Source organism: Bombina bombina, chromosome 9, assembly GCF_027579735.1.
Source record: "Bombina bombina isolate aBomBom1 chromosome 9, aBomBom1.pri, whole genome shotgun sequence".
In the NCBI taxonomy this organism is placed as follows: Eukaryota; Metazoa; Chordata; class Amphibia; order Anura; family Bombinatoridae; genus Bombina; species Bombina bombina.
The window spans coordinates 125794803-125811083 of NC_069507.1; the positions used below are offsets into that span (position 1 = coordinate 125794803).

General features: G+C 39.0%; 1 protein-coding gene across 1 annotated transcript in view; it reads left to right on the forward strand.

Annotated features, from left to right (window-relative positions):
- TMEM134 (transmembrane protein 134) overlaps positions 1-16281 on the forward strand; it is a gene marked incomplete at its 3' end in the record, with an annotated part of 75527 nt that overhangs the window by 2765 nt on the left and 56481 nt on the right. The window contains 2 exon segments of the mRNA XM_053692347.1: positions 909-1059; positions 16138-16190. Coding sequence (XP_053548322.1) covers positions 943-1059; positions 16138-16190 — 170 coding nt within the window.

A 16281-nucleotide genomic window follows, 5' to 3' on the forward strand; every position in this document is an offset into this window, starting at 1 on the left:
TGTACATTGCAGAAATTGCGATGTGTAAATGCAGAATAGTGCAGGCTGTGAAATATTTTTAAAAGCTGACATTTTGCCGGAACAAATGTATTTGCTTCAGCTTTAAAGGGACAGTATACACTCATTTTCATATAACTGCATGTAATAGACACTACTATAAAGAATAAGATGCACAGATACTGATATAAAAATCCAGTATAAAACTGTTTAAAAACTTACTTAGAAGCTCTCAGTTGAAAAGGTAGCTGGAAAGCCCACTGCAAGTGGGAAATAAGACCCTCCCCCCTCCCCCTTCTTTTGAATATTAAAAGACCCTTTACACAAACAGGAGCAAGCTGGAGAAGGTAGCTGACGGTATTCTCATAAAACTTTGGGGCTTGGTTAGGAGTCTGAAAATCAGAGCAATGTTATTTAAAAATAAACAAAACTATACATTAAAAACAAAACAAAACTTTATGGGCTATATAAAGAGATCTACAAAACATTTATGCAAAGAAAAAATGAGTGTAAAATGTTCCTTTAAGAAGCCTTCCTGTTTTAAAACTGAGTGAATGGGAGGAGGAAGTAACGGATCAGGATGGGAGGGACAGATGTAGGAAGGAACAGATTTGTAATATGGAACTAGGTATCCAGTGTTTGACTGCAGTATATACAAATCAAGGAATACAGATTGTTAAAAGCCTGCAAAAATGAGTGCCTTCAAAACCTATATATATTTAAAGTTTCATTTCTGGCTTATACTAGAAAAATAATTTTAGAGTAAATGTAATAAAGTCAAGAAACAATATGTAGATCTTTGGTAGAAAAAAGTTATGAAATGCATTTCCGCAAAAGGGCATGTAGTTAACAAAGTGATGCCTGTAGCAGAACAGTAGTGATAATATAAAATCATGTATCTATTTCTCTAGGCAACAACATTCGTAACAACATTCTGAAGGTCTAATGGGCAATTTCACTATTGATGATGCATTTGAGATGTCTCTGGAGGACACAAAAAACACATTTGGGTCACTGCACTTTGGGGATCCCGATACCCAGCAGAACCGTCACAAGTACAAGGTGATATTCAAATATAAATGTATATACAAATACAAGTCAAATATAAATGTGTCTAAGCATACTTAACTACATTAATGTTTAAATGCTCCTTTATTTTTGCATAGATGCATTTGAAATATGCTGAATAATGGACAAATATGCAATATTTGATTTAGAGTGAAACACTTTCATTTTTACCAAAATATGCCTGATGAGATCAGTGATTTATTTACATGATTTCACTCCCACGGAAGTTTTCAACCAGCTGAATATTGTAACCTACTTTTTACGTTTTGCAGGATGTCACAAGCTCTATCATTTTAAGAGAAATATAAGAAAGTATAGGTAGTGTAAAATACAAAATGTAGAGATGTTCTCCATTAAGTTATGGTTTTATTTCTTAAGGTGGTGAGAGTCCATGAAAATCCTTGCTTGTGGGAATTCATCTCCTGTCCACCAGGAGGAGGCAAAGAACTACTTTCCCTATCAGTAGTTCTTTGCCTTGTCAAGGAGAAAGCAAGGATAGAGGTGCTCAAGATTTCTTGAAGAATTACAGGGATATTAATCCCAACATTTCCCTCAATGGATAGTTCCTGGAAGAGAGGGATTTAGGAGAGTGCTGGCTGTGCTATGTAAATCTCAAAGTCCATTTTCAAGAAGATTTCCAGCCTCCAAATAGTAAATAAAAGCCTTTATTTATACTGGGTCCTAAATGCAGCAACAACGTTTCAAACCAGCAATTGGTTCTTAGTCATGTCAAAGAATGGTTGCACAGGTGTGCCTTTTATACCTATCAAACAATTGCCAGGCTAGACAACACTGCCATCTTGTGGATTCTTTTTCAGTATACATGTATACAAATATAACACTGTAAAGTCAAATGACATACAAGAGCTAGTATTACATATAATCGTAAAAATGATTCCACATATACTATTCAATACATTTATAATTAAAACCATATTAAAAATTAAACAAACCTGTACAAACAATAAAATTAGACTTAAGTTCAGTCAATCTTTCTCTGACCTCCCTACTTGTTTCTCCCACATAAATTCTAGCACACGGACATTTAATAATGTGTATTACATATGTACTCCTACATGTTAGATAATCTTTTATTCTATGTTTTGTCCCATTTATTTAATTAATTTTTCTCTTGTAAGGTGTATCCAGTCCACGGGTTCATCCATTACTTGTGGGATATTCTCCTGCCCAACAGGAAGCTGCAAGAGGACACCCACAGCAGAGCCGTCTATATAGCTCCTCCCCCAACCCCCACCTCCAGTCATTCTCTTGCAGCTCTCGACAAGATAGGAAGTATCAAGAGATATGTGATGACTTAGTGTAGTTTTACCTTCAATCAAAAGTTTATTTTTAAACGGTACCGGTGTTGTACTGTTTTTCTCTCAGGCAGAAATTAGAAGAACAATTCTGCCTGGAGGTTGATGATCTTAGCGGTTTGTAACTAAGGTCCATTGCTGTTCTCACACATAACTGAAGAGTATGGGAAAACTTCAGTTGGGGGAACGGTCTGCAGATTACCTGATTTGAGGTATGTTTAGTATTTTTATTTCTAGAAAATGCTGACACAGCCTTGTGTAATTGAGGTAAGCCTGATGCAGTGATTTAACGACTGGGATCATGCTTACAAAACAGGGTTATACTCATGTTAATACTCATATTACTTAGTGACAAAACGTTTACATGTTTCATAAATAGGACGTCTTTTCTCTGAGGGAGATAACTCTTTATTTGGGGCCTAGTTTTCCACATGGCTAGTCAGATACTCCTAGGAGTATTTTCTTAAGGCCCCTCTGGCATCCAGTACATGGTGGGAGGGCCTATTTTCACGCTCTAGATGCGCAGTTTCCTTCAGACTGAGACATCCAGCTTCCCTAGAGGAGTCCTCTGGCATCTGAGGACCACTATAGAGGGTTTATTTCTTCCCTAAATCGTATTTGAGGGCAGGTAGGAGCCTCAGCAGAGCTGTGGCAAGGTGTTTAACTGTATTTTAACGGTGGTTAACGTTTTTTGAATCCGGTTTGGGGTCTAAAGGGTTAATCATTCATTTGCAAGTGGGTGCAATGTTGCTTTAGTCCCTTACACACATTGTAAACATTTCAAAGACTTAACTATATTTTTACACTGTTTTGCAGTTTAAGTGCTAGTTTTTTTTTCTCTTAAAGGCACAGTAACGTTTTTATTTAATTGCTGTTTCACATTTATTAAAGTGTTTTCCAAGCTTGCTTGTCTCATTGCTAGTCTGTTAAACATGTCTGACATAGAGGAAACTCCTTGTTCAATATGTTTGGAAGCCATTGTGGAACCCCCTCTTAGAATGTGTACCAAATGTACTGAAATTTCTATAAACTATAAAGACCATATTATGGCGCTTAAAGATTTATCTCCAGAGGATTCTCTGACTGAAAAAAGGGAGATTATGCCATCTAGCTCTCCCCATGTGTCAGAACCTATAACTCCCGCTCAAGTGACGCCAAGTACATCTAGCGCGTCTAATTCTTTTACCTTACAGGACATGGCGGCAGTTATGAATGCTACCCTCTCAGAGGTATTGTCCAATCTGCCAGGGTTACAAGGAAAGCGAGACAGCTCTGGGGCTAGAACAAATACAGAGCTTTCTGATGCTTTAATACCTGTGTCCGATATACCCTCACAATACTCAGAAGCCGAGGCAGGAGAGCTTCTATCTGTGGGTGACATTTCAGATTCAGGGAAGGCGTTGCTTCAGTCTGACTCTGAAATGACAGCGTTTAAATTTAAGCTTGAACACCTCCGCTTATTGCTTAGGGAGGTTTTAGCGACTCTGCATGACTGTGAACCCGTTGTAGTTCCAGAGAAATTGTGTAAGATGGACAAATACTTTGCAGTGCCTGTTTACACTGATGTTTTTCCAGTCCCTAAGAGGTTTTCGGAAATTATTACTAAGGAATGGGATAGACCAGGTGTGCCGTTCTCTCCCCCTCCTGCTTTTAAAAAGATGTTTCCCATAGATACCGCCATACGGGACTCGTGGCAGACGGTCCCTAAGGTGGAGGGAGCAGTCTCTACCCTAGCTAAGCGTACAACTATCCCCGTCGAGGACAGTTGTGCTTTCCTAGATCCTATGGATAAAAAATTGGAGGGTCTCCTTAAGATTTTTTTTTATACATCAAGGTTTTATTCTCCAGCCTCTTGCATGCATTGCCCCAGTCACTGCTGCAGCAGCTTTTTGGTTTGAGTCTCTTGAGGAGGCTCTACAGGTGGAGACCCCGTTAGATGAGATTTTAGACAGGATTAAAGCTCTTAAGTTAGCTAATTCCTTTATTTCTGATGCCGTTTTTCATTTAACCAAGCTAACGGCTAAGAATTCAGGTTTTGCCATTCTGGCGCGTATGGCGCTATGGCTTAAATCCTGGTCAGCAGACGTTATTTCAAAGTCTAAGCTTCTTAACATCCCCTTCAAGGGACAGACCCTATTCGGGCCTGGTCTGAAGGAGATCATTTCTGATATTACTGGAGGAAAAGGTCACACCCTTCCTCAGGATAGGTCCAATAAGTTAAGGACCAAACAGAATAATTTTCGTTCCTTTCGAAACTTCAAGAGTGGCGCAGCTTCAGCTTCCTCTAATGCAAAACAAGAGGGAGATTTCGCCCAGTCCAAACCAGTCTGGAGACCTAACCAGGCTTGGAACAAGGGGAAGCAGGCCAAGAAACCTGCTGCTGCCTCTAAGACAGCATGAAGGAGTAGCCCCCGATCCGGGACCGGATCTAGTAGGGGGCAGACTTTCTCTCTTCGCTCAGGCTTGGGCAAGAGATGTCCAGGATCTCTGGGCATTAGAGATTGTTTCCCAGGGATATCTTCTGGAATTCAAAGGTTCATCTCCAAAGGGGAGATTTCACCTCTATTCAAACCTGTTTAAAGTTCCCAAAAAAGAGGGAACGTTCAGACCAATCTTGGATCTCAAGATCCTAAACAAATTTCTCAGGGTCCCATCTTTCAAGATGGAGACAATCCGAACCATCCTCCCTATGAACCAGGAGGGTCAATATATGACTACCGTGGACTTAAAGGATGCTTATCTCCATATTCCGATTCACAGAGATCATCATCAGTTCCTCAGGTTCGCCTTCCTAGACAGGCATTACCAGTTTGTGGCTCTTCCCTTCGGATTGGCCACGGCGCCAAGAATCTTTACGAAGGTTCTAGGGTCTCTACTGGCGGTTCTGAGGCCGCGGGGCATAGCGGTGGCCCCTTACCTAGACGACATCCTGATCCAGGCGTCAACTTTTCAAATCGCCAAGTCTCATACGGACATTGTTCTGGCCTTTCTGAGGTCTCACGGGTGGAAGGTGAACAGAGAAAAGAGTTCACTCTCCCCTCTCACAAGAGTTCCCTTCCTAGGAACTCTGATAGATTCAGTAGAAATGAAAATTTTTCTGACAGAGGTCAGGATATCAAAGCTTCTAACTTCTTGCCGTGCTCTTCATTCCACTTATCGGCCGTCAGTGGCTCAGTGTATGGAAATGATCGGCCTGATGGTAGGGGCAATGGACATAGTTCCGTTTGCCCACCTACATCTCAGACCACTGCAACTTTGCATGCTCAATCAGTGGGATGGGGACTACACAGATTTGTCTCCTCTGTTAAATCTGGATCAAGAGACCAGGGATTCTCTTCTCTGGTGGCTATCTCAGGTCCATCTGTCCAGGGGAATGAGTTTCCGCAGGCCAGAGTGGACTATAGTGACGACAGATGCCAGCCTTCTGGGCTGGGGCGCAGTCTGGAATTCCCTGAAGGCTCAGGGTTTGTGGACTCAGGAGGAGGCCCTCCTTCCGATAAACATTCTGGAGCTAAGAGCGATATTCAATGCTCTACAGGCTTGGCCTCAACTAGCTGCGGTCAGATTCATCAGATTTTAGTCGGACAATATCACGACTGTAGTCTATATCAACCATCAGGGGGGAACAAGGAGTCCCCTGGCAATGATGGAGGTTTCCAAGATAATTCTTTGGGCAGAGGTTCACTGTTGCTATCTCTCAGCTATCCATATCCCAGGAGTAGAGAACTGGGAGGCGGACTTTTCATCCGGGTGAGTGGGAGCTCCATCCGGAGGTTTTTGCCCAGCTGATTCAACTATGGGCATACCAGAACTGGATCTGATGGTGTCTCGTCAGAACGCCAAGCTTCCTCGTTACGGGTCCAGGTCAAGGGATCCCCAGGCAACGCTGATAGATGCTCTAGCAGTGCCCTGGTCTTTCAGCCTGGCTTATGTGTTTCCACCATTTCCTCTCCTCCCTCGTCTGATTGCCAAGATCAAGCAGGAGAGAGCTTCGGTGATTTTGATAGCACCTGCATGGCCACGCAGGACTTGGTATGCAGATCTGGTGGACATGTCATCCTTTCCACCATGGACTCTGCCGCTGAGGCAGGACCTTCTACTCCAAGGCCCATTCAAACATCCAAATCTAATTTCTCTGCGGCTGACTGCTTGGAGATTGAACGCTTGATTTTATCAAAATGTGGTTTCTCCAAGTCGGTCATTGATACCTTGATTCAGGCTCGAAAGCCTGTCACCAGGAAAATCTATCATAAGATATGGTGTAAATATCTTCATTGGTGTGAATCCAAGGGTTACTCGTGGAGTAAGGTCAGGATTCCTAGGATACTATCTTTTCTCCAAGAAGGATTGGAAAAGGGATTATCGGCTAGTTCCTTAAAGGGACAGATTTCTGCTCTGTCCTTTTGCACAAGCGTCTGGCTGATGTTCCAGACATTCAGGCGTTTTGTCAGGCTTTGGTTAGAATCAGGCCTGTGTTTAAACCTGTTGCTCCGCCATGGAGTTTAAATTTAGTTCTTAAAGTTCTTCAAGGGGTTCCGTTTGAACCTTTGCATTCCATAGATATAAAGCTTTTATCTTGGAAAGTTCTCTTTCTAGTAGCTATCTCTTCGGCTCGAAGAGTTTCAGAGTTATCTGCCTTGCAGTGTGATTCCCATTATCTGATCTTCCATGCAGATAAGGTAGTTTTGCGTACCAAACCTGGGTTTCTTCCTAAGGTGGTATCTAATAAGAATATCAATCAGGAAATTGTTGTTCCGTCACTGTGTCCTAATCCTTCTTCAAAGAAGGAACGTCTGTTACACAATCTTGACGTGGTTCGTGCTTTAAAGTTTTATTTGCAAGCTACTAAGGATTTTCGTCAAACATCTGCATTGTTTGTCGTCTACTCTGGAAAGAGGAGAGGCCAAAAGGCTTCGGCAACTTCTCTTTCTTTTTGGCTGAGAAGCATAATCCGTTTAGCTTATGAGACTGCTGGCCAGCAGCCTCCTGAAAGAATTACAGCTCATTCTACTAGAGCGGTAGCTTCCACATGGGCTTTTAAACATGAGGCCTCTGTTGAACAGATTTGTAAGGCGGCGACTTGGTCTTCGCTTCATACTTTTTCTAAATTCTACAAATTTGATACTTTTGCTTCCTCGGAGGCTATTTTTGGGAGAAAGGTCTTACAGGCAGTGGTGCCTTCCATTTAAGTTCCTGCCTTGTCCCTCCCTTCATCCGTGTCCTAAAGCTTTGGTATTGGTATCCCACAAGTAATGGATGAACCCGTGGACTGGATACACCTTACAAGAGAAAACAAAATTTATGCTTACCTGTTAAATTTCTTTCTCTTGTGGTGTATCCAGTCCACGGCCCGTCCTGTCACTTTAAGGCAGGTGTTTTTATTTTTAAAATTACAGTCACCACTGCACCCTATAGTTTCTCCTTTTTCTTACTTGTCTTCGGTCGAATGACTGGAGGTGGGGGTTGGGGGAGGAGCTATATAGACGGCTCTGCTGTGGGTGTCCTCTTGCAGCTTCCTGTTGGGAAGGAGAATATCACACAAGTAATGGATGAACCCGTGGACTGGATACACCACAAGAGAGAGAAATTTATCAGGTAAGCATAAATTTTGTTTTTTTCCCCTTTTATGATAGAACTGCAATGGCTACAATGTAAACATGGGTAACACCCAGTTCTTTTGGATCCTATATACGTTTGTGCACTTAACTTCTTACTGCCTATGTTAGCATGAACTAAAACATCTCTCAAACTCCTACTTCTCTTATATGCTGTCATTGGTCTCTCTTTAAACTCTCAATTTGAGGATTGCAATCCTTCAAAATATACCAGTATTTATTAAGGATATGGGTAATTTTTGGCCCCAAATTGTTATATTGGGTAACAAATATCATTTTATCTCCCTTCTTGCTTTTATTTATTTTAGTTTGTTTACCTTCAACTTCATTGACAGATTCAAGTTGGTCCCTAATCAATTTCTCATGGTAGCTTCTTGCCTTAAATGTATTGGCCATCTCCTCTAACCTTAAGTTACATTTCCCTTCATAAAAGTAAACATAGAAAAAGTTCCCAATCAGAGTTTCTCATACACTTAAGCGGATAGTGAGAGTCGTAGCCATATATAGATATAAGTGCTTTACAGTTCACATGAGGATAGACAATATGAGGCCAGCAATGTCCAAGATAGGTCATAAGCATATGGTATGTAGTAGATGAACACCCACACACAAAAACACCCCGTCCTATAGCTAACCGACATCCACAGTTGCGGAACAGGGATCAGATACACTCACCCTCTTGCAGTGATTAACTCTTAAACATCTGGTTCCTGGTCACTAGAACTCAGAGGTATACATATGTGGCGTATTACCATTCTGGTTTGGCCACCGGTTCAGTCAGATGTAGACCTCCATATTTACAGTGGGTCCTGAAAACACTAATAATATTACACAAGCATTGCCGATATAAGCATAAGTGAATTGCCAAAGTAATCCGTACAATCAATGTAGACTCCACTCCCCTAAAGCAAAGTACCCTTGTGCAATTAATAAACAATCACAATCTCACCGTTTAGCTCCATGTCTGCTTCAGGTGGGATCCAGTCAGTGGGGAATAGACTCCTCGAGCCCACGAGGAAGGTATTGTCGTGATGACGTCAGACGTGATGTTGACACAAGCAGCCAATAGGGGAGGAGGTGTAGACCTGAATAACAGCCGGATCCGTGTAGACCTTAGTGGCAATATCCAAACACCAGAAAAACGGCTATGAGCTTGTTGTGTCCTGTAGCTACCATAGAACATAGGTGAACGAACCGTCCTTCTGGTGTATAAGAGCGAGAATGAAGGAAGATCGGACAGTCCGTAGTAAAACAAACAAAGCTTTATTAATCCAATTAAAAGCAGTGGAAACAGCAAACATCCGCACAGAGGGAGCGCAACACCAATCTGGCTTACGCGTTTCTGCTTTGCGCCGTAATCATAGCCATTGGTGTTAGGATCTCTCTGCCTGTTATTTAAAACACCTAGAAAACACCCATTGGTTAAAACAAATTTACAAATACAAATAATGCCCCCTCTGTGTCTAATTAGACCCTTAAACAACACGCTATAAATGTCATTGACAGTGTAAAGAGTAAGAGGCTTGAGATAAAGAATAAGAACTAATATAAAATATTAGAATTTAGGCTAATGTCAAATATAATTTAAATTATATACATCACTTATACAATATACATTTAACATACATAAGTTATTAGATGTTAAACGGTAATACAAAGTATAACCCAATCCCACACTTATGTCATTATTGGATACAAACAAATTAAAGAGTAACAAACGTAATGAATCTCTTAATATTTATAACTGCATATACTATTGTAGTATCCAAATCCTTTACCTATTTTCTATTAATACTCCGAACGAAGCATATGTACATAGACCACACACCTAAATCCCGAATATATTGTATATGCATATATTTATAGATACATAGTAGATAAGGTTGAAAAAAGACTGAAGTCCATCGAGTTCAACCTATACAAATCTAAAATACAAAAAGCTCCAGTTAAGCTTAAATAACCCCACTAAAAGGTGACTCATTTAATACTTGCAATCATATCCATGAATTTTGTTTATATACAGAAATGTATCCAGGCTATTTTTAAATGTATCTAGGGTATTGGCATTCACTACCTCCTTTGGTAATGAGTTCCACAATTTTATTGCTCTTGCAGTGAAAAAACGTTTCCGTTTCCTCCAACCTTAAATTGTGACCTCTTGTCAGAAACAATTTTCTTGGAATAAACAGAGCTTCTGCCATCTCTGAATATGGGCCTTGAATATATTTATATAAAGTAATCATGTCACCTCTCAAGCACCTTTTTTCTAAAGAAAACAGACCCAGTTTGGCTAGCTTCTCCTCATAGGTTAATTTCTCCAATCCCCTTATTAACTTTGTGGCCCTTCTCTGAACTTTTTCTAGTTCTGCAATATTTTTTTTTTTTTTTTTTTGCGATCGATCCCCAGAACTGCACCCCATACTCAAGGTGAGGTCTTACCAGGGCTTTAATTAGTGACATAATTATACTTTCCTCCCTTGAATCAATGCCTCTTTTACTACATGCTAGTATCTTATTGGCCTTTGAAGCCGCTGCCCTGCATTGTGCACCCATCTTTAGCTTATTATCTATTACTACTCCCAAATCCCTTTCCTCCTCTGTTTGGCTAAGTCTTGTCCCATTTAAAAAATACGTTGCCTGCTTATTTTTACTTCCAAAATGTAGAACCTTGCATTTTTCCGTATTAAATCTAATTTTCCATTTACTTGCCCATACTTCTAATTTTTGCAGATCCCTTTGTAATGAAAGTTCATCCTGCTCTGACCTAATGACCTTACTTAGCTTAGTATCATCTGCAAAAATAGAGATGTCGCTATTTAATCCTTTCTCCAAGTAATTTATAAAAATGTTAAAAAGAACGGGGTCCAGTACTGATCCCTGGGGGACTCTACTGATTACCTTTGTCCAATCTGAGTATGATCCATTTACTACTACTCATTGCTCCCTATCTTTTATCCAGTTATTTATCCATGAGCTAACATTTTCAGCTATTCCCAGTCCCTTCATTTTGTGCATTAATTTCTCATGTGGCACTGTATCAAATGCCTTTGCAAAATCTAAGTATATCACATCAACTAATTCCCCTTTATCTATATTTTTACTTCCTCGTAGAATCTAATTAGATTAGTTTGACATGATCTATTTCTCCTAAAACAATGCTGATTAGAACTCATAATCTTGTTTACACGAATATGCTCATCAATATAGTCCTTTATAATCCCTTCAAATATCTTCCCCACTATTGATGTCAGACTAACTGGTCTATAGCTTCCTGGATCATCCCTGATTCCCTTTTTGAACAGTGACACCACATCAGCTTTACGCCAATCATGGGGTACCATGCCTGAGGATAATGAGTCTTAGAGGTTTGTCTATAACAGTGCTAAGTTCCCTTAACACCCTTGGGTGTATTCCATCTGGTCCTGGAGTTTTATTTACCTTAATATTATCCAGTTCTTTCCTGATATCCTTTAAACATAACCCAGTTAATGGTATGGACTGGCATGTTCTATTTGTATATGTTCCAAAGTATCATCCAATGGTTCCTCTCTTGTGTATACTGAAGAAAAAAACTGGTTTAGTACCTCAGCCTTCTCCCTGTCATTATTTATCATGCTACCCTCCACACATTTTAATGTACCTATATTATCCTTCTTAGATTTTTTGCTATTTATGTACTTAAAGAACCTTTTAGGGTTAGACTTAGAATCCTTTGCAACTAATTTTTCATTTTCAATTTTAGCTAATTTGATTGCTTTTTTGCATGCTGTGTTTACATTCCTTATAAATATTGTATGTTGAGTCTGTACTATTTTCTTTGAATAATTTAAATGCCCTGCGTTTTTTCCTAATTTCTCTTAACACATTTTTATTTATCCACAACGGCTTTAATATGATAATATATGAAGTCCTGAAACAAAATAAACCTACATACTCTCTTAAACCTTAAGTGTATGAAAACAGTGTATATATCAGGCTAACATCACAATAGTACAAATAACTATGCATATATGATACTGAATATTCATAGGTGTACCCTTATAAACTAATATGAAGATATATGCAAATGCAGGAGTAACATATTTACCCTTGGAACATTTATCCAAACAGGCAAGAATAGCCAATCTTCATATGCTAGATTCATACCAGTGTATATATAACCGTAAAATAGTGGAACTGGAAATATAAAAAGTTCTAACGTATACCCCTATAAGCTAATATGAAGATATATGCAACTACAAGAGCAACATTGTTACCCATAAAACATTTGAACAACCAGTCAACCATTGCCAGCCATTGTATTTCAGCACTTCCTATGCCAAGGGAGAGAAAATAAACTAAACAGACATACTGGAGAAGATGCCATGCACACCTATAAATCCTTATGTATATACATATCATTCCCAATAATTAATGAGGTCATATTTGGAATTCAGACCCCTAGGAATACGTGTGCATAACCTATAAATCCAGTACATCTCTCTCTTAGCCAGAATCTGCTCTAGATCCCCTCCTCTCTTAGGAGTCCTCACTTTCTCAATAGCACACCATCTCAAAGTGTCTACTTTACTACCATGTCTATTAGCAAAATGTTGCACAAGTGGAGTGGTTGATCATCCCTGCAAAATGGTTGATAAATGTTCACTTATACGAGAATTCACGTCCCTACTTGTGAGTCCAACATATTGAACTTTACAGACTGTGCACTCTAATAAATAGATTACAAAGTTTTCCATACAATTCAAGCAGGATTGAATGTCTAAGACCTCACCAGTAGCATAAGACTGAAAACATTTAGTAATAGTAACATTCACAGGTCCAACATTTACTGTGGCCACCCTTGAACATCCCTAGTCGTTTTAACCATGAACTTGTCGACTTAGAGATGGGTTTCTTATTGTCCCCTACACAATTGAAACCCAAGGTCCGACATTTCCTATAAGAACACTTGACACCATCTAGTAAGCCATCGTCGGCTGCAAGAAGAGCAAGGTGTTTCTTCACTATTGCACATATTTGCCGATATTGGCTGCTATAAGCTGTTACAAAGTGAATACCATTAGACTGCATATCCCTAGTCCTGGATGTATCTCCCTCAATTAGGCTTGTTCTATCTGTAGAATCCACTTCCTTACGGGCTCTTATTAGCTCACGTCTAGGATATTTTCTTTCAAAAAGCCTCATTTCCAAGTCACCAGCTGCCACTAGAAAATCAGATTGTTTACTGCAATTACATTTTAGTCTTGTAAATTGGCCTTTAGCCACAGCAAACCCAACATGTTCTGGATGGCAGCTGGTAGCATGCAAAAGAGTGTTCCCTGAAATGGGTTTGCGATAAACAAAAGAAGTAATATCACCATTATCTTCCCCTCTCAGCGTTAAGTCCAAAAAATTAATAGACTTGGAGTGATATTCATAGGTAAAGCGCAAACCCATGTCATTATCATTAAGATATGCAACAAAACTAGGTATAAGATCTTCAGGTCCTGACCAAATTAATAAAAGGTCATCAATGAAGTGCTTAAATTCTTAGGGTCTGTAGGGGTTTCTCTCTCCAAAGATGTGCACCATCTCCCACCATCCTAAATACAAATTCGCATAGGAGGGAGCAAATTTAGCACCCATGGCAGTGCCACATCTTTGAAGAAAGAAATCCCCCTCAAACCTTAAAAAATTATGCGTAAGTAAAAACCTTGCTATCTTAACAATATATTTTTGGAATTCGATAGTATATTCTGTAAAATGAAACAGAAAAAATTCCAAAGCGTGCAAACCTAATACATCGATAGTAAGCCAAAAGTAACTAGTATCCCATTTAATCTCATTAATCACATTCAATATGTGCTTAGTGTACGTGTACAGTATATAGGAAACCAGTGAAGAAACTAATGGCTGAAGGAGGGAATCAAGCCGTGTGTTCCAGAAGGGAGTTGATGCCACTTATGATAGGTCTTCCTTGGACATTCATCAAAGATTTGTGTACCTTTGGTAAATAATGAAACCATGGTATCTTTGGACATTTGACAATCAAATAGTCAACCGTATGTGGATCAAGGAGACCTTCTTCAATACCATCATCAAGTAGACTAACTCCCTCTTGTACACACCTGTAGGATCACTAGAAAGCTTAGTGTAATCATGTGTATTAGTTAACTGTCTATTGGCTTCAGTACATGTGCCTATCCATGACCACAACTGACCCTCCCTTATCTGCTGGACGGATAACCAAGTTTCTATTTTGTTCTAAAGATGTTAATGCTTCTTTTTGGGATTTAGTTAAATTGGACTTATATTTAAAAATATCTTGTTTGATTGATTCACCTAAAACTATAAGATCTGATTCAATACGGGAATGAAATATCTCAACAATGGGGCCTCTATTATGAATCGGATAGAACCTAGATTTGCTTTTAAATTTCGGACCAGCTCTAATGCCCCCAGAGGCAGAGCCCGTATCAGATCCCAACAATTGTAGGGATACTACATCACATGATTCCTGAAAATTGGTAAAGCCAATTAAGACTTTCCCAGTTTGGTATCCCCAACATCACTGGAGTTGTTGGGATCTTTAAAGTATTTCTTTAGCGTTATGTTCCTAACTAGATGATTAACATCTAAAATAGTCTGGAAAATATTAAAATTGGATGATGGGGCAAAACCTTAAACCAAGGCTAAGCACATAATCTTGATCTGGGGTTAGTATCACATTAGATAAATTTCACATTTGTTATTTGTACTGGCTTTGGGGACGATTGCCCCTGAGTTGGTACCTTTCCTGTGAATCACTAAATTTGATTGATTTGTCCCTTCTTTCTCTACATTCAAATCAAGATGAAAAACCTGCTCCAATTCTGATCTTTCTCTACTGACCCACTTGTTGAGATGGAACCAGACTGCTGATTCTGCAAAACCCCCAAGGCCTTGGGCCTTACTACAGGATCACCCGACATTACAATATTATTTGCAGATATAAATATTAAGAAATTCATTACGTTTGTTACTCTTTAATTTGTTTGTATCCAATAATGACATAAGTGTGGGATTGGGTTATACTTTGTATTACCGTTTAACATCTAATAAGTTAAATGTATATTTTAGATTGTATAAGTGATGTATATGATATAAATTATATTTGACATTATCCTAAATTATAATATTTTATTTATATATTAATTCTTACTTCTTATCATTCTTTATCCTGAATTCTTTTTCTCAAGCCTTTTACTCTTTACACTGTCAATGACATTTATAGCGTGTTTAAGGATCCAATTAGACATAGAGGGAGCGTTATTTGTATTTGTAATTTTGTAAATTTGTTTTAACCAATGGGTGTTTTCTAAGTGTTTTAAATAACAGGCAGAGAGATCATAACACCAATGGCTATGATTACGGCGCAAAGCCGAAACGCGTAAGCCAGATTGGTGTTGCGCTCCCTCTGTGCGGATGTTTGCTGTTTCCACTGCTTTTAATTGGATTAGTAAAGCTTTGTTTGTTTTACTACGGACTGTCCAATCTTCCTTCATTCTTGCTCTTCCAGATTGATTCATAACCTTTCCAGTTGACTGGAACTTCTTAATTATTGCCTTGCTGGTGGAAGTGGAGATTTTCAATGCTTTTGCTATTTTCTTATAGCCACTTTCCATTTTATGAAGCACAACAACCTTTTGCCGCACATCACAGCTATATTCCTTGATCTTACCCGTTGGGATGAATGACTAAGGGAATTTGGCCTATGTGTTACCTCATATTTATACCCTGTCCCTTTAACTTAGAATTGCATCTAATACCACTTGATTTCGATGCAAGGTAACTATTTGCCAATGTAGCTCCTCCAACAAAATCAAAACAAAAATAACTGAGGTTGGAGGTATTTAATCTTGAATGACAATTTGTCCTTGACAAGAAATTATTGTGTGATAAATTTTAATAAAGGTGTGCTAGATTTGCTGGCAATGCTTTTTAATCTTGTGAATGACAAGAACATAAATATGAAGGTTAAACTTTTGTTTTTTCCACTTTAAAAAGACAGTATACACCAATTTCCATTTAACTGCATGTAATAGAACCATTACTTTTTTGTTATTTTTGCCTGAACAAATTTTCTTCTGTCCTAACCAATAGTTTCTTTTATACTATCATAGAATTTGGAAAACGATGAAGAGGCTGACAGTGTGGAAATCCAAGATCCAGCCAGGTGAGAAAGCCTATGGGATTATCTGTTGCATTACATGACTTTTTAAATTACTATTTTGGGCATATAGAAATTCTGTTTCTGTTTTGACACA